The sequence below is a fragment of the Squalius cephalus genome (assembly GCF_949319135.1).
Source record: "Squalius cephalus genome assembly, chromosome: 23".
Classification (NCBI taxonomy): Eukaryota; Metazoa; Chordata; class Actinopteri; order Cypriniformes; family Leuciscidae; genus Squalius; species Squalius cephalus.
In genome coordinates, this window is record NC_137144.1 from 28,349,012 (window position 1) to 28,371,754 (window position 22,743).

At 38.7% G+C, this 22,743-nt stretch overlaps 1 protein-coding gene across 1 annotated transcript in view; it reads left to right on the plus strand.

The window, feature by feature from the left end:
• Positions 1–22,743, plus strand: part of LOC307151685 (NACHT, LRR and PYD domains-containing protein 12-like) — a gene marked incomplete at its 3' end in the record, with an annotated part of 192,021 nt that overhangs the window by 19,963 nt on the left and 149,315 nt on the right. The window contains exons 7-10 of the mRNA XM_079859800.1: positions 10,872–10,916; positions 11,037–12,861; positions 13,166–13,342; positions 21,818–21,991. Of these exons, the coding sequence (XP_079715926.1) occupies positions 10,872–10,916; positions 11,037–12,861; positions 13,166–13,342; positions 21,818–21,991 (2,221 nt within the window). The remainder of the gene's footprint in view (positions 1–10,871; positions 10,917–11,036; positions 12,862–13,165; positions 13,343–21,817; positions 21,992–22,743) is intronic.

Consider the following 22,743-nt stretch of genomic DNA (forward strand, 5'->3'; position numbering starts at 1 on the left):
CAAATGGAAAACGCGAATGCCTCATCTATAAAACTGCTTGTCATTGTATTTAAGGAGCTACAAATAGCTAAGTTTGAGGCTATCCATATGCACACGGCAGCTGTTACGAACACATAGGATTAAATAATGCCGACGTTGTTCTGTGATATTTGTGGGAGTTTTATTCAGCGACCACCTGGCTGAGGTTTGGACGTGTGCTCATAAAATAAGCGACGTGGTTGCGACACGCATGCGATGCAGCACGCTCGTTTGTCCAGGCGCTTCTATGCCGTGGTGAGATGAAAACAAATACATTTTTTAGGGCCTGTTCACATATTGCGTCTTTTGCGCGCTCAAGTGTTTTTTCCAAGCGCGTCCGCGCCGCATCGAGATAAAAACATCTCAACTTTTCAGAATGCCGCATCTGTGGTGGAATAATACGACAGCATCGAAAACTCGGCCGAACAGCTGATCATAGCTGGACAGGGCGGGTTTTTATTTCTCATCTCCACAAATATATGAAGTCGTAAAGGGCAGGAAATAAATTAATCCTTCCTCCATGTCATCATGGAGAGCGCAGTTCATGGCTGCATAGCAAAGACAGACGTTTATTATGCTGCTTGCTTGTTGCTACTCTGTGCAATAGTGTAATTATTTTATTCATGATTAAATATTTATTTTCAGAATTTACTTAAAGAATTTAAATCATGCTTAAATATTTATTTTCAGTAATTTTAGCTCTGAACTTTTTTTTACTTGTTCTACCTCACATGTTTTTAATATTTGTCAAATATTTTTTTTTTTTTAAGTTCAATAAATGTTCCTTTTTTAAATTGAGACTTGTAACGTTTGTTATCATCATTGTGTCATTTTTATGATTTAAATTGAGTGAGCAAAAGCAGTATCGGCTCCAAATATCGGCCCAAGAAAATCGGCAGCCCATATCGGTCATCGGCTAAGGCTGATGAAAAAAAATCGGTATCGGCATCGGCACTAAAAAATCCATATCGGTCTATCCCTAATTTAAATCTTTATTAGCTATTATAACTAGTGTAAGGCCCGCTATATTGCTCCAATTGCCGGTTCGCCAATACACGGGGAAGGAATCACGTGTTCTGTCCTCACTCATGCAAAGTATTGGTTGGTTAAATTTGTAATACATTGATCATATGTATTTACTCGTTATTTCTAGGGATCGACCGATATGGATTTTTTAGTACCGATACCGATTTTTTTTCATCAGGCTTAGCCGATGACCGATATGGGCTGCTGATTTTCTTGGGCCGATATTTGGAGCCGATACTGCTTTTGCTCTTTCAATTTACATCATAAAAATGACACGATGATAACAAAAGTCTCAATTTAAAAAAGGAACATTTATTGAACTTAAACAATATTTGACAAATATTAAAAACGTGAGGTAGAACAAGTAAAAAAAAAGTTGAAAATACTGAAAATAAATATTTAAGCATAATTCAAATTCTGAAAATAAATATTTAAGCATAAATAAAATAATTACACTATTGCACACAGTAGCAACAAGCAAGCAGCATAATAAAGTGCAAACTGTACTATACTTAATTTTAAAAGTAACCAACTATTTACAACCTAGTCATTTAAAGGAGCATTTCACCCATGGGAACATTGATCTTTATTGAAAGTGGGTCATATATGTAGTCAAAATGTAAAATAAATTTTGAATTTGGTGCCTTCTTGACCGAGGAAAGAAAGAAAGTAACTTCAGGACGCATTTGTATGAAAGACAACAACTCCCACAATGCACCACATTGCACAGCTGCGCAAGCCACTCCCACTAATCCAGAACAGCATATGAATCACTCATCCGTCTCATCTGAGAGTGAGGAGTCACGTGCCGACTTGGGTTGATTTGGGCGGGGTCTGAGCCTGTCGGCCATGATGGAAGGAGACGCTATCGGTTGCCAGGGGCAACGCCTTCAGAACTACACAGAAGCGCGACTAAACATTCCAGAGCTCTTTCATTTTTGCGCATTTATTAGGCTATTATTATTAGGCTATTTATTATTTCAGCGGGACACAGACTGATCTACGAATACGAAAAAGAAAAGGAAGAAAGTAAAGCAATGCAAAAAGATAAAGCGAAAGAAAAGGGACCTTACAGGAACAAGCTCACACCAAGCGCAAAACAGCGGTATTTAGAGAAGATAACATGAGATATAATTCGTCTTGTGTTGACCTAACGGGCGATCTTTGGTCTTGTGAATCTTGTTCCCTGGCCAAACTGAGGGCTAAGTGAAATTTCATAACTTTATATTTAGGCTATTTAACTTTACCGTTGTTGTTAGACTAGAGCGCTGACTTTGTATGTTTGACTGAATCGTTTGCTTTATTTCTTATTGTATAGCTTCTTGTACTTTTTACTTATAGGCTACTTATTTTTATAATGGCTATAAAACTGTAATTCAACAAAAAGAGACAGGGTTTAGTTTTGTATTTAAAAAAAATAATAATATTACAGTGATGATCAGAGTACAAATGCACATAATATATTGCCTGAACCATATTAATAAGTTTAATATTTTTAAAATTTAAACGAAAAGAACAATTTAAATATAACAATTTAAAAAAAAAGTTTTGTTATAAATATGCTAACGTTACATGTAGTGAATATAATAAATATGCGTTGCCTGAACCAAATTTGTGTAATGTTTAAGATTTCTTTAAATGAAAACGAAAAGAGGCAGTGTAGTGTTTTAAAACATATTTCGTTTTATTGTTGCCTAAAATGTACATACAGAGTGAGATAACCGGAGTAGCAGAGCGAGCTGAGTGACGCGCGTCCTCGGGAGTCATTCTCCTGAGCTGGACTTGGCATTTAAGTCCGAACTTTGCGTACTTGCTATTGAGAAATGCCTAATGTCGGCGCTTGGCTTCTTGTGACAAACACTGGAGCAGTTTTTACTTCCAGGCATGGTAAAACAGTGCGGAATTGCGAAAACCTCCTCTACTACCGAGTTAACAACACACGTAAACAATGATGTTTTGCCGCTGGAATCCTGCCAACATGGCGGATCGAGGGGAGGGGCTCTATACCGTGACGACAACTCCTCACTCTCAATAAGGCTAGCTACCACCGGAGCTTGAAATTCATTTCACACAAAATGTCTAACGTTAGTTAGTTGGCGAACTCATTAGTGAATTACTCCTCATTTGTATTTCTTTCGAATTGGTGAATTATTGCATGGTAACGTTACCGGGATGTTCAGTCAGATGCGGTGCGAAACTAGGATGGTTCACAACACAAACGTCCGTGTCCTCGTCTGATTCAGAGATTTCGTCCAGGAGAAATTGGCATCGTTTAAATTATTTGCAGCAGACGGACTCTATCTCTGTGTTCGTAGTTGCATAGTGAGATCACCGGCGCCACCAGTCCGCCCTAACTCGAGCCAGTCTGGGCTTCTCGTCCGCGACAGGCAGGTCTTCTGCCTCGGCTGCTCTTCGCTATAATGCGGCTTGTAAAGGTAGCCACAAACACCTGATTCAAGCATCACACTTCCGAAATCCTCTTCTTCTACATCATATTGAGTAACGTTACCCTCCGCTATTGTCATATCTTCACAGCTGGCTCCACAGTGCCTGTTAGCTTAGCTTCCAAACAAGATGGAGGATATTGCTTTTAGTTTCAGAAAGTGAAGTCCCACCCACTGATCTGTAATAGGCCTGTAGCGTGAGCGGGTCCCGCCCCCTGGAATAATGAGGAGCTAGTGTTTGTAGTCTCTACACTTTTCAATGAAATGTGACTTCCTGCTTATTATGACGCAAAATGATGATTTTTACGTCATAATAAGCAGGAAGTAAAACACTTAAATCCTTATTTCTCCCATCTCAGGGAAAAATTAATGAAAAATCCACGTTTATTATAATATATGACTGGGTTTCTAACAATACAAAGCTTAATGCAAATGGGTGAAGTGTCCCTTTAATGCTTGAATGAGACTGAATTAATTCGTTTTAAACGTGTTTGAATTAAAGGGATACTCCACCTCTGGAAAGATGAATGTGTATTTAAAATAGGTCATTTATGTAGAAGAAATGTGAAGAAATTTTTGATTTGGAGCTTTCTAGCCTGAGAAAAGCCAGAAAATGTATTTTTGGCTTATGTGGATGAAAGACAACAACTCCCAGAATGCACTTGCTTCGCTGCCCTAGGAAGCCACTCCCAAGCCACACCTACCGGTTAGACAGCGCAGTTGAAAACAACAAGAAGGTTAGGCTACTAACTTAGTGAGTCTCCGTGACGAGTTTGCCCTGGATTTCGAGATCGCCCAAAATGTCCGGGATTCGGCTTTTGCGTTCTACAGTCGCCATTCATCATGTTTACTGTGGCGAGCAGGACGAGGCTGAGGGCCGCGGGAGAACGACACGAGGCCGGTGGCTTCATTACTGAGACGCGCCGGGTCTATGGAGCGAATTATGTGCCATAATTTAACAAACAAATCCAGCATTTTGCAAACAAACTCAATCTACTTCGCAAAGGAAAACTCGACTCGCAAACAAACTCGATCCGCTTTGCAAAGGAAATTTCGACTCGCAAACAAACAGAAAGCAATGTGCAAGCACAAAGGTCGGTTTGAGTGAAAATGCAGTGGAGTAACAAATTTGTATTGTGTTTTACAAATATAAATAAATGAGCCAAGATAATACTTCACAAATATATACAAACCATCCTTCAAATTGCATGTAACCTTTGAACAAATACCAAATCTAGTGCATACAAATGCATATCTGTCTGTTATGATTGTGTGACACTTCGCTTTGAGATCTCTCGGTTCGATTTTCTCACAAATGCGTCCAGGCAGATTTTCTCACAAATGCAGTTGAGCAACTTCCTCTTCTAAAACAGTAGATGGCGCTAAACTAGAGGCTAATTTAGCGCTAGTCTCCCAGGAGAAGCACTGATTTGAAACTTGCCTTTGCCTACAGCTGAGGAAAATGACCGGTGAACGGTGAACGTGTTTCTGTCTTATTTGATCTATATTTAACCTTTTTGAGGTTTTCTCTTGCCAAACGTTTATTGCATATCTAGACAGAAATCCACATTAGCACTTAGTAGCACTTCACTCTCTCTAGGATCGGGGAATCTGTAAGCTGAAAGCTTTGCCATCATGTTGCTTTTTGTAATTTTTTTCTGCATCGGACACTGAACGAATCTATTTCTTTCGTTCTCCATAAATCTATGAGAACATTTAATTTAATTGAAAGGATGGTCCCACTTATTTATTTATTTATTTGGAATTCAGTCAGCTTAACTGTTAATGTAATAAAATAATTAATGAAAAAAAACAAAAAACAATATACAATTGTTTCTTATCTTGCCTGTGACGTAGCCTATGCAGTGCCCAAATTATTATTTTGGACACACAAATGAAACCCGCCGCTCAATTAAATGAAATGTTCTCATTCATTTATGGAGAACGAAAGAAATAGATTCGTTCAAGTGTAGACATAATCACTAATTTAGTAATTTCGCATGAGTCCGATGCAGAAAAAAATTACAAAAAGCAACATGATGGCAGAGCTTTCAGCTTATAGATTCCCCGATCCTAGAGAGAGTGAAGTGCTACTAAGTGCTAATGTGGATTTCTGTCTAGATATGCAATAAACATTTTGCAAGAGAAAACCTCAAAAAGGTTAAATATAGATCAAATAAGACAGAAACACGTTCACCGTTCACCGGTCATTTTCCTCAGCTGTAGGCAAAGGCAAGTTTCAAATCAGTGCTTCTCCTGGGAGACTAGCGCTAAATTAGCCTCTAGTTTAGCGCCATCTACTGTTTTAGAAGAGTAAGTTGCTCAACTGCATTTGTGAGAAAATCTGCCTGGACGCATTTGTGAGAAAATCGAACCGAGAGATCTCAAAGCGAAGTGTCACACAATCATAACAGACAGATATGCATTTGTATGCACTAGATTTGGTATTTGTTCAAAGGTTACATGCAATTTGAAGGATGGTTTGTATATATTTGTGAAGTATTATCTTGGCTCATTTATTTATATTTGTAAAACACAATACAAATTTGTTACTCCACTGCATTTTCACTCAAACCGACCTTTGTGCTTGCACATTGCTTTCTGTTTGTTTGCGAGTCGAAATTTCCTTTGCAAAGCGGATCGAGTTTGTTTGCGAGTCGAGTTTTCCTTTGCGAAGTAGATTGAGTTTGTTTGCAAAATGCTGGATTTGTTTGTTAAATTATGGCACATAATTCGCTCCATACGGGTCTCCCATCTCTCACGGAGGAGCGGGAATTTTCTTAGCAAGGGTAAAACGCACATCAACTGATCACTTGTTTAGCGTTCATGTAAACACTACATTCAGACTCACCAATCGGAATGAATTCAGTTAGGTTGAAACAAAAGGTGTGCATGTAAACAATGAATGGCGACCGCAGAAAGCAAAAGCCGAATCACGGACATTTTGAACGATCTCGCCCGCCGGACAAGTCCGGGAAAAGGAGGATGGTAACCCCTACTCAGCTTTCTCCACAGAACAAGAGCCTGCTAGCTTAGCTTCCAGGCTGACACTGTGTACATTCTGTGAGTGAAATCCCACCTCCTATGGGCGGGCTGAAAACATGTGGGACAGCGCCTCGTACTGGCTGTAGTCTTTAGCCTCTGGCCAGAAAATCCTCTGATGACGCAAAATGACGATTTTTGCATCATCGGAGGATTTTTTCCAGACAAAAAATACATAAATCTCTCCTCTCAAGGGGGATATGAGGGTGGAAAGCACGGTAATTCGAAAATACTACAGGTTTTCTACTAATACAAATCTTAATGCTAAATCCTGAAGTATCACTTTAATGATTCATATTAGTTTTTTTTTTTATAAATAGACTGGAACATGTTATTCTGTGTGATCTCCATTTTAAACAAAACAAAAACGATTTTAAACCAAATAGATTCTCAATCTCATTGCGATCTCCATGATGACGAGGAAGTAAGGATTAATTTATTTCTAGCCCTTTACGACTACATATATTTATGGAGATGAGAAATAAAAACCCGCCCTGTCCAGCTATGATCAGCTGTTCGGCCGAGCTTTCAGGCCCTGTCCACACTACTGCGTTTTCGTTTAAAAACGGAGACCTTTTGCTACGTTTGCACCTCCCGTCCACACTAAAACGGCAAAAACGGAGACTCAAAACGGAGAAGTTTAGAAACGTTTTTCGTTTTGAATCTCCGGAGGGCGTTTTAGTGTGGACGGGTCAAAACGGAGGACTTTAGAAACGATGACGTAGTAGAGGCTCACGCTCGGCTCTATGATTGGGTGTCATCAGTCATGGAGTACACAGGTAATATTCAGTACCAGTAAACTTCACCCGCTGGAACAGTTTCTTACAGTAAGAAACTGCCGCGCCTCAGGCGCAGCTCGCGCGGTAAACGCGTACATACTAGAAATAGAACCGACGCCTATTTTTTCATGCGACACGCAAGTGTGTTGGAAGCGTTTCCAGGCAAAATAGAACAGGAAAAGATGTTTATATGTCATTTTGACACAAATACATATTAATAAAACATTTTTTTACAGTTTGAAAGTCTCTAGGTTTACACTGGCACGCGCATGCCCAGTGTTGGTGAATGGTCACGTGATCCGCGTTTTCAGTCGTTTTAATGTGGACGGAGATCAATTCTAATACGCAGCTAAAACGCTGGTGTGGACGGAGATGGAGATCGTATTCGTTTTAATTCTCCGTTTTTAAACGAAAACGCAGTAGTGTGGACGGGGCCTGAGTGTTGTCATGGAAAGGTCAGTTGTTTTTTGTCACATGACCTGCGTGCGCTTGCGGCATTCTGAAAAGTTTAGATGTTTTCATCTCACCACGGCATAGAAGCGCCTGGACAAACGAGCGTGCTACATCGCATGCGTGTCGCAACCACGTCGCTTCTTTTATGAGCACAAGTCCAAACCTCAGCCAGGTGGTCGCTGAATAAAACTCCCACAAATATCACGGAATCAAGTCGGCATTATTTAATCCTACGACCAGTGTTCGTAACAGCTGCCGTATGCATATGGATAGCCTCAAACTTAGCTATTAGCAGCTCCCTAAATACAATGACAAGCAGTTTTATAAATGAGGCATTCGCGTTTTCCATTTGGACCAACAAACTTGCTTAGCTATAGTTGCTAGTACATATAGAGCAACGTGTCTCCACTTTCAAAGTGTATGGCAATATTTCAGCTAAGTCAAACAGTTAAAAGATGCCTTGAAAGTTTAAGTTTTAAAACTTTAAAGTTTAGTTTAAAACTAACCGTTGTCTTGAAGAGGCTTCCAGCACTCTGCTAGTGGGAGGGGCAGTGCATGGGCTGCACGTGAACTGCAGCGTCTCCAGCAACACAGAGCTGCCGGCGGACGCCTGTCTGTAAATAATGCCGGGAAAAAACTATCGGTAAACGCAGCAGCCGCATATCGGCCGATACACGTAAAACCCGCAAATATCGGCCCGATTTATCGGCCGACCGATATATCGGTCGATCACTAGTTAATTCACCTGATAAATGAAAAGGTTTTAATGATATCTGTGGATCATTAATTGTAAGTGAATGTTTGACTATTCCTTTTAACCATTAAAAGAACAATATTAAAATCAGTTAGAATCAGGCCCGGACTGGCCATCGGGAGCACCGGGAGAATTCCCGGTGGCCTGGCGACTAATTTGGCCTGCTGCCAGCCAGCGTTTTAAAAAAAAAAAAATTTTTATAATTTTTTTATTTATTATTATTATTATTATTATTATTATTATTTATACTACTACCTTTACCATTGATCATTTTCGAATTCGTCATTCAATGAAATTATTATTATAAAATAAAATCATGAATCTGTTAGTCTTGACTGGCAAGGCTACGATTCGACTTAAAGCCTCAGCCAAACGGTTAAACAGAAAATGCGAGCATCACCCGATGATGGAGAGAAAACGGCCAGGTGGAGCAGAGAGGGAAAGGACAACGAAAAAGAAAGCACTCAGAGAACAAGCATCAAAATTATGCAAAATGAATGACCTGTTCAGGGCTTCAAGTGCAGGTCATTTTCATCTGTAAATACCGTACTTTTTTCTTCGTTAACTTAGTATTGAAATGCTAGCAAATGTAAGCGGTATAGCACCCCTATTATCGTCACTCAAAATACTGTATGCTAAAGGAGATGAATATTATTTAGTGTAAAGTTACATTAGTAATTTAGCAGGCAAATATTAACATTTATGTACTGGGAGCAGGGAGACAGGAGTGATGCAGACATCAACAAAAAATAATGCAATAACATTTTATTAGGCAATTTAGAAAATTATGTCTGCCCATTTGTGAGGTGTAAAACGTTTTTCCTTTCCTTTCATTTTTTTTTTTTTTTTTATCAAATGAAGGTGGAGACAGACAGTCAACCTAGCTCTAGCTGTGGTGCAATGATCACACATTCAGCCAGGGAGTGAGATGACATGTAGAAGCAAAATAATACTTTTTTTTTTTTTTTTACATATTGTATGAAATATAGTGTTGCTAAATGTTGGATATTTAAGTAATTTTAAGATAAAAACAACAACATTTTGTCATAAATATAATACTTAGATTTTTTACTAAAATAAATGTAGATTCTGGGCAAACAAATTGCAATAAGGTGGTTGTTTTACACCAAGGTGGAGACAGTTCTGTTTGTAACATGAGGCCAGAACAAGTGACAGGTGAAGAGACAGGTACAAGAAAAATATGCACACTCTATACATACATACATATACATACATAAATATATATATATATATATATATATATATAACACTAGTACTCCACTTTACTTAGTGTATGAGGCTGATGATACTGGTGGAAGTGAGAGACAGATATATTAGGGTAAATGAAGAGAAGGAAAAGGGAAGTGAGGATACCGTTCAAGAGAAAGCCTTTAATTATTTTACACGGCCCCAGCCTAAGGATTAGTTTAGACCAATAAATGTAATTTAGGAAAAAATAGGGTTGTCCATATTTCCAAATTTTATTTGGGTGCATAGGATGGGCCTGGATGGGTGTAGGATTTCCCGGCCTGAAATTGTGTCCCAGTCCGGCCCTGGTTAGAATAATCAAATGTAACAATTTATTATGTCCGGTAAATGTATCATGTCAATTTTATAATTAATTCAAAGATAATCGATACAAAACATAAAATTCTCTGGAATAAAGAAAAGATGCAAACCCAACATTAAGAAATAGACATGAGGCTGAGAGAACTCATTCTCTCAGCCTCACGGACCAATCTGAGTTACAGAAAAGGCCCCGAACTCTCTGCTGTATCTCCTTATATAGACAAACCTTTTACCTGGAAACATGTGCTAACAATAGAAATTTGCATTCAGAGGTATGCTGTAGCACCTCTTGGGGGTGTGTGACCATTTGCTTGAGAGACCATCTTTCTTTGTGTGTCAGTTATCCATAAACTCTTAAAAACTTTATTACCTTTTGTTTTACTTATTCTGAAATGAGACATTTGTACCAGTCGCACTGTGACATTTTAAATGATACCAAACATGAAAATACTCTGTGATAATCATTCACATTAAACTATACATTTTCTTGGGTGAATTCAGGTGATCATTTGAGAGAGAGAGGGGGTGAGGGGAGAGGGAAAGAGATGTAGATTAGATGACTCGGAGGTGAGACTTTCGTCTCGATGGTGCATGAGGAGGAGTTCAAATGGTAATTTCCAGAGAGGTCCTTTGTCCGCGATGTATGACGTTTAGAAATCATTCTAATATTAATATTTAGTTAATAGTTTAATAGTTGCTGCTTAATAATGTGTTGACACAATGCAGATCCTTTTTCAGGAAACATTGATGAACATAAAGTCTCATTTGTTTTCTTTCTCTTTACAGTGCAAGAATCATCAGAGCCAGCGAAGAAACGCCAAAGAAATCAAGGTGAATTAACCATAGATGAGTCCTTACAGTGGTATCAGAAATTAATTAAAAACCTTTGTTTAATTTTCTTGTGTTTTGTTCACACCTTTTCCTGTTTATTTTTATATTTTTTCATAACAGATGATTTCTGGCTGAAGGAATTCTTGGAAACTCACAAAATGAACATTAAAAAGGAAAATGAAGCAGATCTCAGGGATGTTTTCACAGAACTCTTCATTACGGAGGGGGATCTTAGAGAAGTAAATCAAGAACATGAGATTAAGCAGATTTATAAAGCCATTAAACCCCAGAAATCACAGGACAGGCCAATCAAATGCAATGATGTATTTAGTCGTAACAAAAATAAGGAAAAGATTGTGTTGACCAAAGGTGTCGCTGGTGTTGGAAAAACTGTCTCAGTGCACAAGTTCATTCTGGACTGGGCAGAAGGAGAAGCCAATCAGGATATAGACTGTGTTTTCCTGCTTCCTTTCCGAAATATGAACTGCATTAAAGACACAGAGAAACTCAGTCTGCATGAGTTTCTACAGAAATGTTATCCAGAACTGAAGAAACTGGAAACAGCAAAGATATGTGAGATATATAGTTGTGAGCTTGCGTTTATCTTTGATGGACTGGATGAGAGTCGACTGACTTTGGATTTTGACAGTGGAATGGTGACGAGTGTTGAGGAGCGATCATCTGTAGATGAACTATTTACAAGTCTGGTGAACGGGTCTCTGCTTCCATCAGCTCACGTCTGGGTGACATCACGACCAGCAGCAGCCAATCAGATCCCTCCGGAGTATGTAGGGTTGTTCACCGAGGTGCGAGGATTCACTGACCAGCAGAAGGAGGAGTATTTCAGAAAGAGAATCAAAGATGAGACTCAGGCCTCCAGAATGATCACACACATTAAGAAAACTCGTAGTCTCTACATCATGTGTTACATTCCCGTGTTCTGTTGGATCACAGCCACTGTTCTTCAGGACGTCCTCATTGAGAACGATGCAGAAAACATCAGCACGACACTCACTGAAATGTACATCCACTTCCTGCTGATACAGATGAAGATGAAGAGCCAGAAAGATGACAGAAAAACAGAAAGAGATTGTGCCAAGCACTTAGAGTCCAATAAAACAATGATTCGAAACTTAGCTAAGCTGGCGTTTGAACAACTGAAGAAGGAAAACATAGTGTTCTATGAGGAAGATCTGACAGCATGTGGTATTGATGTGAATGAAGACTTTGAGTCCACAGGAATGCTGACTGAGATCTTTCAGCAAGTAGCTGGACTTCATGAGATGAAGGTCTTCTGCTTCGTTCATCTGAGCGTTCAAGAGTTCCTCGCTGCAGTGCACGTGTTCCTCTGCTACCTGGACAAGAACATGGACGAGCTGCAGTTCTTCTCTGGAGAAACACAAAACGAGGTCAGACCTAACTATTGGTTTCCTTTTCGGTTTGCAGGTTGCAGTTGGTTCAAAACCAACAAGAATAAGAGTGCTTTAGATGATTTACTAAAGAAGGCTGTTGAGAAAGCAATGCAAAGTCAGAAAGGACATTTAGACCTATTTGTACGGTTTCTGCTGGGCATTTCACTGGAATCGAATCAGAAACTGCTCAGAGGCCTGTTCACACGCACTAAAGACAGCAAAGACAGCGTCACAGAAATAACCAAACACATTAAAGAACAATTACAAAACTATAAGACCATCTCACCTGAAACTTCAGTCAACCTGTTCTACTGCTTACTGGAGCTCAAAGACAATTCATTAGAAACAGAAATACAAAGATACTTCACATCATATCCAGAAATATGGATCTCGTCTTCCATGTGCTCATTGTTGGCTCACGTACTGCTGATGTCAGAGGAGGTGCTGGAGGAGCTCATCCTGAGGAGGCACAAGACATCACAGGCAGGCCGCATGAATCTCCTGCCAGCTGTGAGATGCTGCAGAAAAGCAGAGTAAGAAACTTGCTGTTTAATCAAAGTTTTTAATTCTGAAAATCAAGTTTTAGCGTACGATGCAGAGTGAAGTATCATGTTTTAACTGATTTTAGAGAGTAAAATCTGTATTTACTAAAATAGATCTACTAAACAGTGATTTTGTAGACATCAAGTTGAATGTTATTTTCATGACATTTATATTTTTGCAGAAAGCTTGAATGTTCACAAAGAACATGACATAACATATCACTGTTACTACTAGCATTGTTCCTACAAGATGAACACACAATACATGCCATGGACAAATGTCCTGTTTTTACAGACTCTCCGACTGTGATCTCGATGACTCCTGCTGTGAAACTGTGGCTTTGGCCCTGCAGACACCAAACTCACCTCTGATAAAGCTGGACATGAGTTACAATAACAGCCTGACAGATCGAGGAGTGAAGCTGCTCTCTGATGGACTGAAGAGCCCACACTGTCATCTGGAGATACTGAGGTTTGAGCTCATTCTTATACAACACCCACCTCAGTATTTCATCCACTACAAACAGAGTATGACATTATAAAATGCTTAACATGGAAATACTTAACATGCCTTAATGCACAAAGACAGTGATATTAATATATCAAACTCAATACACACTGCATTGATGATGCTTAATATATACAATAGTGCTGTAGCGGTGCGTCGCGTCATATTTTTTACGTCGACGCTTCTTTATTTTTTTATTTTAATTTTTTGCACCATTCCTGGAGGTACAGCTCGCCACACACACACCGCCCGCCGTGTTATTCTGTCATGTTTTCTCCCTTTCTTTCCAAACCGCGACAAACTCCAGTCTCCTTTCTCTGCAGAATGCGATAAATCCGCTCAACAATTCACAGCGCACCATTCCACGCATTGTAAAAAGTAACGGCAGCACTTTGAATACACCCGGCATCCTAGTTTTCCTTATCTACTTTGTACTTTTTGATCAACAAACAAACAAAAAAATTTATACATTTGACGGCATTGATGAACCTGTGGTGATTTCTGCCGTAGGGAAGAAACGTAAGCCATCGAAATCTAGCCTAATCATTTACGTGAGGAGATTAAGAAGATGAGGCACGCGGGAGGAAGAGAAATGCCGACTGTTGCTTGTTCTCACACGACAGGGTCAAACTTTTGTCACGCTGACACGTTAACCCCAGTGGATCTTTTAAAAAACTTTCAATTCTTGTACTCAAAGTCAATGAAAACCGAGCAGGACCAAGCCATTTTACAGCTGATCGCCGTCAAAAAAGTTCAGGAGGTATTTCTTAGCGATGGCTGATTGAATGTAGCCTATGTTTAGTCCAGTACGTGCCTGTATATAAGATTAGTATTGACCAGAGCATGTGAGCGGAGTGGAGCGGGAGCGAGCGGGGAGCGCGAGCGGGCGGATCTTGGACAGAGCGCAGAGCGGCAATTTCAAAAGGACGGAGCGTCGCATTTCCCGCTCCAATTTCGCTCCGCTCCGCTCACACCACGAGTCTGAAGCATGCTCAGTCAAGCCTGACCCTGAATCCATTTGTCTTGCACAGTCATCAACAGTAGACTATTTTCAGGCAAAACTCGGCTCAATAATGGAGTTCAAAAAGTAAATTGAGAATTCATACAGGTGTAGCCTATCAATATAAGTCGCTCCGGAGTAGCCTATAAGGCGCATCAGTCAAAAAATGCGCAACGAAGAAGAAAAAATATAGGCCTAGCCTCGCACTGGACTATAAGTCGCATTTATTTAGAAATGTATACAAAAAAAAAAAATTTATGGACGGGACAGTTCTCCGTTATGGACGTGAGCGCTCTGAAAGCGGCACATATGACTGCTTTAAAACTTTCACTCAGACCTCAAACAGAAAGCACAAAGCCTGTCTTTAAATTTAATTTCGTTTTGTATTAATTGTATCTTAATTTTAATCAAGGTTTCATTAACCAATTGTCTGAATTTAATAAGAAGTAAATATATTAGAAAATAGATAACCACGATACGAAGGCGCCGGCGTGAACCTGGAGTTTTTCTCATGAATGAACCGAAACTCAGCGTATAGCCTACTTGCCTCACACACCTGGACATATATATAAAGCTTGAAATGTCTACTTTTAAACAGAACAATTCAAAACGAAAGAAAACAGACTGCTCTCCCGTATGAAATGTGCATTTCTCTCAGGCGCGTTTACCACTGCGAAGATCACGAGTCAGCATCTTTCCAGCCGACAGACATAAAAAAAATTAAAATGTCTTCTGAGTTCTGCTATATTTTACATATTCATAATCATTTTGCCGGTTCGTTGTGACAGCTTTTAGGTGCCCTTACATGTTACGTGAACGCATCAGCACTAAAAACATAGAGATTTTTTTTTTCTTTTGGGGGCATTTTGTTTGTGTTCAGACTTTCTCATTTGCCTGCGCGATGTTAGAGGACGCTATTAATAAAGTTGCGAGTAGGCCTACACATTGGATTCACGTTTATTATTATAGGCTATTTAAAAAAATAGGCTACCCCAGTTTTTATGCCAGTCGTATCATTTTATTTTTGTTGTATTTATCCGCCACACACCTTGAAGGCCGGTCCGTGTCTGATATTGTCTGATATTAAACCGGTCCGTGGCGCAAAAAAGGTTGGGGACCGCTACAAGTGATATATGTAGATTTTTTTTCCTTTTTTGGAGCGAGCGGGGGTGATTTGAGTGGAGCGCGAAGCAAACTGCGTTGAGCGCTGAGCGAAAATGAGCGGAGCGGCCTGATGTAGCTTTGAGCGGGGGAGCGGAGGGGTGAACAGTTCAGTGAGCGATGAGCGGAGATTCTCACCGCTCCACTCCGCTCATATGCTCTGGTATTGACCGAGTTCAGAGGCTGTCATATGTGGATCAACTTACTTTGTGTATTTTCAACAGTTTCAATATGAAAAATAACTTGTATATTGATTCAATGGATTAATTGCATTTTGAAAGAGAAAAAAAAGTGTCATGAATTTATTGCATTTTTGGGGGAAAATAATCCGTTTTTATAATAAATCTTTGAAAATCTAAATCTGGATTTGAATTATTTGTTATTATAACCTAAAGATGCTATGTGAAAGTTTGAAGCAGAAAATAGTGGTTTTCATCTTGCCACTTTCTTAGTGAAGAAAACACATTTTTTACTCAAATTAATCAAAATGGATTTATCACGTTTATACTATATTATTCAGAAGTAAACATTGTAGCTGACAGAGTGTTTATGTCAGAATGTTTATTTTTAAACCCCAACCTTCTAAGTGCTTCTTTTAACGATATATTTAACAATATTTTTTGCATTTCTCATCCAAACAACGTCAAACTTGGCACTGCACTTACTCGTGCCCAGACAGCTGTCGAGTTTGAAATCCATCGGAGTAACGGTTCGACAGAGATATGCGAATAACAAACAGGATAATTAATTCCAATTAGTCGTTAGATTAGCCGACTAATCGATAAAATAATCGCCCGACTAATCGTTTAATTAATAATCGTTTACCCCAGCCCTAGTGTACATCCCAACCAACACAAAGCTGCACATACAGTGGTCTACATACAAAACAACAGAAGAATTGACAGTATACAGTTACAGTAAAAAAGAAAATCCAATGTTGGCATCCATTGCTCCACTGAAGAGCTCACCTGTGGCCCTTTCATGCTAAAGCTCTGTTTGCTCATTGTAAAACTGTGTGACGGATGTTTGCCCGTGTGAAGAGTCAGTGTGCATATCTGAATGGTGGTGTGTTCCTTGTGAAAACAAGAGATTTTCTACATGAAAATTGTGCCAAAAGCAGAGAATTGTGTGTAGTGTTTTGAAAAGAGTGTGTTTTAGAGCTGCAATTTGAATTTAAAGCAGGAATTGTGCTTGTAGTTTAGCAGGATTGGTTCAGGGGGTTGGTGAATGAGTTGCATGTTGTGGTCATTGTGTCTCAAGTACCAGTATTTGTGAGTAAACAATTGAGAAAAACTGTAAGACTTGCAGTGTAAATGCAGCCCAAAACAAGTGTTTTCAAAACTCTCTCTAAGTGGACACAAGATGGCGCCAGTCGCGGTTTGTTACACAGCGCCGTTGTTATTGACGACAGCAGGGACGGATTATGACTTGTAAAAGGCTCCAAAACATTGTTACATGTTGTTGCTAAACGTAATGAAATTCTTGTTTGGTCAGCAAATGTTTTGAGAATCACAATACACTTATTGTGATGCAAGTGTTTTTTACCATCCTTTCTAATGATTTATATTCACAGGCCTCCTGCTGAACATGGGTTTGAGCTCTTATATTTCTGAAATCTCAAAGTTCAGATTAATGCATTTAACTTTAAAATGCAGAAACTTTTCTTGCCCCCGGATCTAGAAGAACTGAGGTCCACCCCTCATGGTCTCACAAAATCCTGTGGATCGTTTTGACGTCACTAGTCTAGTGGTGATAGGTATTACGATCTGATTGGACCAGTCGCTTCGAGTGCTGTGGCTACTAAAATGCGATTTGACCAGTAAAAAAAAGAAAAGCTGTAATTTCCAATACACACTCTGTTTAATTGCCTTTTTTATTTGAAGGTGCATCTTTTACAGTCGTTCAAACAACTGTAGATGAAGGGTGTACTTTTTTTACTTTTTACAGTTAAAATTTTAAATAATAACTATGCTAAACCATCATTTTAAAATTAAAATTAACATTTTTGTCTCACTTCAACTTAGGGAAAATGGGCAGCTATACTGCAGAGATGGCAAAAGTACTCACTTCTCGTACTCAAGTAGAAGTACAGATACTTGTGTTAAAAAATACTCTGGTAAAAGTAGAAGTACTGATTTAACTTCTTTACTCAAGTAAAAGTAACAAAGTACAGGCTTGGAAATTTACTTAAAAGTATAAAAGTAAAAGTAGCCTTTTGAATGATAACCATTTTTTTTATGCAAAGCTACCTGGACCACACAAATGTTACTAAAGTGGAAGCTGAGAAACCTAAGTGGATTTGGAAAAAATTCTCTTTATATGCCATTGCCTACATTTTAAATGGATGTCTGGCAATAGGCCTAAAACATCACATAGCTATATGATTATTGTGACACAGACTGGGACTCCAGGTTAATGAGATTCTGACTGAGTAGCAAGATATGAATTCAATTGTGAATTCATCTGTGATTCTGTGAGAATTCACAGACCCAGTCTCTCTTTTTTAATCTTCCCCTTAACATTTAAAGGAATCTACATGTGGGCTACGTAATGATTTTTCTGCGAATGAATGAACCATTCCCTTTAGTTACTGTTGCTATGTCCGACAAGCGACGCCGCTCTCACGCCACACATGTTCTCACGCAGTGAAAAACACATTGCGGAGCAGAGAGGACACTGACAACGCGCTGACAGACAGGACAGAGCAGGTTATTTTTGATATGAAACAAAGTCTCACCTAGGGCTGCAACAAACGATTATTTTGATAATCGATTAATCTAACGATTATTAGAACGATTAATCGACTAATCATCGATTATTTTGCCGACTAATCAGTACGATTGGAACGATTATTCAGCTTTTTCAATTAGTTAAAACACTGAGTTATACATAGTCTAACTATAATATATAAAAAAAGAAAATCACTTCAGCTTTTGAAATGTTTTTTTTTTAATGATCTTTGAGCAACTAAACAGGTCATTCTCTAAGTTTTCAGATTTCTGTCCAACTCAAATCACACTCAAATGCTCTAAGCATTGGTTAAATATTCTGTTCTCTTTCAATAGAAAAAAATAAACAAAAAAATAATCAGCTGCATTACAGACAAACTTAAACTGCAAACAATTATTATAAGAATAAAATAAAATAAAAAAATTGACATGACAGCTGAGCTGACAGAGACATTCTCATTCACCTTTTAATTTACAGTATAAAAAATTAACTGACATGATATTCTTCATAACATCTCCTTTTGTAAGTCTTCATGATGGAACAAAATACAGGCAAGTGATAAGACTGTAATACCTAATAATAAAAACAGCCCTGACTACTAAGCTCGATCAAGCTTTATTCTATGCAAAAATAAATCATCACATTACTGTAATTATATTATTATTGTTAATATTATTGCTATTATTAGTAGTATTGCATTCTCTAATAAAGAGAATTACTGCTAGTTATTTAGCTCCAGCTGGAGAACATTCACCTCTCACCGGCTCGTCTTGTGCCGGGGTGTTTCCTCTTTAAGTGCTTTAACATGCATGTTGTGCTCCCGTGAAAAGCAAGTTACGCCTTGCATGTATTGCACATGACAGCATTCTTGGTTTGAAGTTTTGTGACACTTTCACACACCTTGCTAGTTCGGATTCGTTTGCACTCCGTCATAATTCTCGCTGTGTTTTCTTCTACCGCATTTGTAACGGCTGCATTACACTCTAGCGCTACAGCGTCGTAGCGGTCAAATCGCGATATTGCAGGCCCTTACATTAGGTCACGTGAGATCAAACGACTACTCGACAACAAAGATATTTGTCGACAATTTTTTATTGTCGACGTTGTCGACAATGTCGACTAATCGTTTCAGCCCATTGTTTTTGTGGGAAAAATAAAATATATTTGTTACCGTGTATTTGTGTGTTCTGAGTATAAAAACAATATTCTCAAATATTTTACAACACACTTATGTATGTACTGTCTGTAGTAAGTGTAACACTGAACAAAAAAAGGCCTAAGTAATTATTAATGGAGAAGAAGTGTTTTCCATTCATCATAGTGTTTTACATTGAGCACATCAGTGTTCAACTGGTTCTTATAAATGTCTATTCATGATGGTTTGTGTGTGTCATTTGAAAACAAAAAAAACATTTTCAGAAGAAATAACGTTTTGAATGTAAAGTTTCATTTTGCAGGACAATTGAGGGGTTTTGTGTGTGTGTTTTTTGATTTGTGTGTAGAGTTCTGAGAATATGAGGCATGCTTTCAGAAAATGTGTGTAAACAATTGAGAAAAAACTGTAATGCACCGCTCCGATCTTTTGACCCGACTGTTTACACTCACTCCAGACAGGACTGGTGTCCGATATCTGTGTTTACATTAATTCCCGGCCAATATGATTTTCTGTGATCGTTTTACTATCCACATAGTAGACCCTGGTGTTAAGTGGCCGTGCTATTAAAATTATTTATATAATTCATGTCGGGTTGTCATGACTATTTTCCATTATGGACAAGATAACAGCAGTCACACACTCTCTCACACACACTCACACACTCTCTCTCACACACACACTCTCTCTCAATTTTCAATTCAATTCAAAGGGGCTTTATTGGCATGAAAGTTTTTGAAACAATGTTGCCAAAGCATATACAAAATATACAAATAAAATATATACGTAATATATACATACATAATAAAACAGTTATATAAAAAAAAACAAAAAAAAAACTTTACTATATAAGTTATGAAACTTAACACATTGTTTGGATATATTTGTGTGTGTGTGTGTGTGTGTGTGTGTGTCGGTCACTCACTGCCCCTCAGGTTGTGGCATGTTTGTACAAATTGGGCAGCAAGATAAGTTCTGTCTCCTTCTCCCAGGAGAAAGTTTAATTTCGAAATTTCATTCAGGTCTTTGAAGTTTGGGATTATAATATAGTTAAATTTGTTAAAGTAAAGGTTCCTTGTGTCTTTGAACGCTTCACATTGTAGGAGAAAATGCATCTCTGTCTCAACCTCTCTCTCTCTCTCTCTCTCTCTCTCTCTCTCTCTCTCTCTCTCTCACACACAAACAAACCTCACACTCACTCACTCTCTCTCACACACTCTCACACACACACAAACTCTCTCACACTCTCACACACACACAAACTCACTCTCTCTCTCTCTCACACACACACACACACACACTCACTCACTCTTTCTCTCACACACACACAAAAACTCCCTCACTCTCACACTCACTCTTTCTCTCTCTCTCTCTCTCTCTCTCTCTCTCACACACACACACACACACACACACACACACACACACAAACTCTCACACTCACTCTTTCTCTCTCTCTCACACACTCTCACACGCACACAAACTCTCTCACACTCTCACACACACACAAACTCACTCTCTCTCTCTCACACACACACACACACACACACACACACACTCACTCACTCTTTCTCTCACACACACACAAAAACTCCCTCACTCTCACACTCACTCTTTCTCTCTCTCTCTCTCTCTCTCTCACACACACACACACACACACACACACACACACACACACACACACACACACAAACTCTCACACTCACTCTTTCTCTCTCTCTCACACACACACACACACACACACACACACTCACTTTCTCTCTCTCTCTTACACACACAGACCCAGACTAACCCGAGCCATAAACCTACCTATCACTCAAAGCTTTCTGCATTTTTACAAAACTTTAATTACTTATTTTTATACCAGATTTACAAACGAGGACGTCCCTAAAGGGAGATTATTCAAACCGCGACTGGCGCCATCTTGTGTCCACTTAGAGATTGTTTTGTACATTGTAATGGGTTATAAAGTAACAAGCTGGATTTACATCATCCCTATCATCTTAGAACCTTTATTACAAACAAAACACATAATAGATCATATGTTTTGTCTATATAATACAACTAGAATAAAAATAAGAGTTTTGAGTATGAGATTTTTTATTTTTATTCATTTATTTATTTATTTTGTAAGGCATGAAAAGACTCCAGACTCGACTCGGACATCAGATTAAAGACTTGTGAACATCTCCTCCTCGGTATCTGCTAGACGGCTTTATAGATCTGATCAGAACCATATTCTCTTTTCAGCAGAACTTATAGTTTATGAAATGAGAGAGATCTCTTATCAGTTTATATTAAATGGATGTGTAATTATTCAGCAGATTCAACAAGCTTTTGTTGTGAGTTCTGATGTCACAGTCTCAGATATCTTCATTGTTTCTGTGTGTGTGTGTAGATTACAGGACTGTGGTGTGACAGGAGAAGGCTGTGGTTATCTGGCTTCAGCTCTGCGTTCAAACCCCAAACACCTGATAGAGCTGAATCTGAGCGGCAATCTCCTGGGAGACTCAGGACTCAAGATGCTCTCTGATCTACTGAAGAACCCAAAGTGCAGACTGAACACACTCAAGTATGTTGAGCAATAAGATTCATCTCATCCTGTGAATATATGTGTGTGTATTTCAGTCTTACCATAGTCAAGTGTGCAGGGGAGTGAAATGTGGAAAGGCTCTGTAGTAGAGCTGCGTGGAGGACAAGATTTACTGATTTACTTTATTACAATATCAGTCTCAAGGAGTAGGCCTTCTGATAAAGATAGTTCACACAAACATTTAAAATCTGTCATTATTTACTCTCCCTCACGTCATCCAAACCTGCATGACTAACTTTATTCTGCCGTACACAAAAGAAGACACTCTTTTCAGTCAGTGGTCACCAAAACTACAACATATCATCTTTTGTGTTCAGCAGAAGAAATCCATACAGGTTTGGATCGACATGAGAGAGACAGAGTTTTCATTTTAGTGCAAACTGTCCCACTGCTGTACTGAACCATCAGTTGTGTGTACCATTACACCCCTAATATTATATACAGTATATATATATTAGGGGTGGGAATCTCTAGGCACCTCACGATTCGATTCGATTACGATTCAGAGGGTAACGATTATCGATTATTAACGATTTTTTTTTTTTTTTTTTTACTTACTTGGTACTTTTAAAGCAAAGTATTTATGATGACCCATAACGAACTTACTTGCATCTTCCTATATTAATTTTATTAATAAAACAAATGGAAGTGATTTGAACATTGCAAAGAACCAACAGGAAAATAAATGTGTGCCTGTACTAGCAGCGTACTTGTTGGAAATTAATACAAAC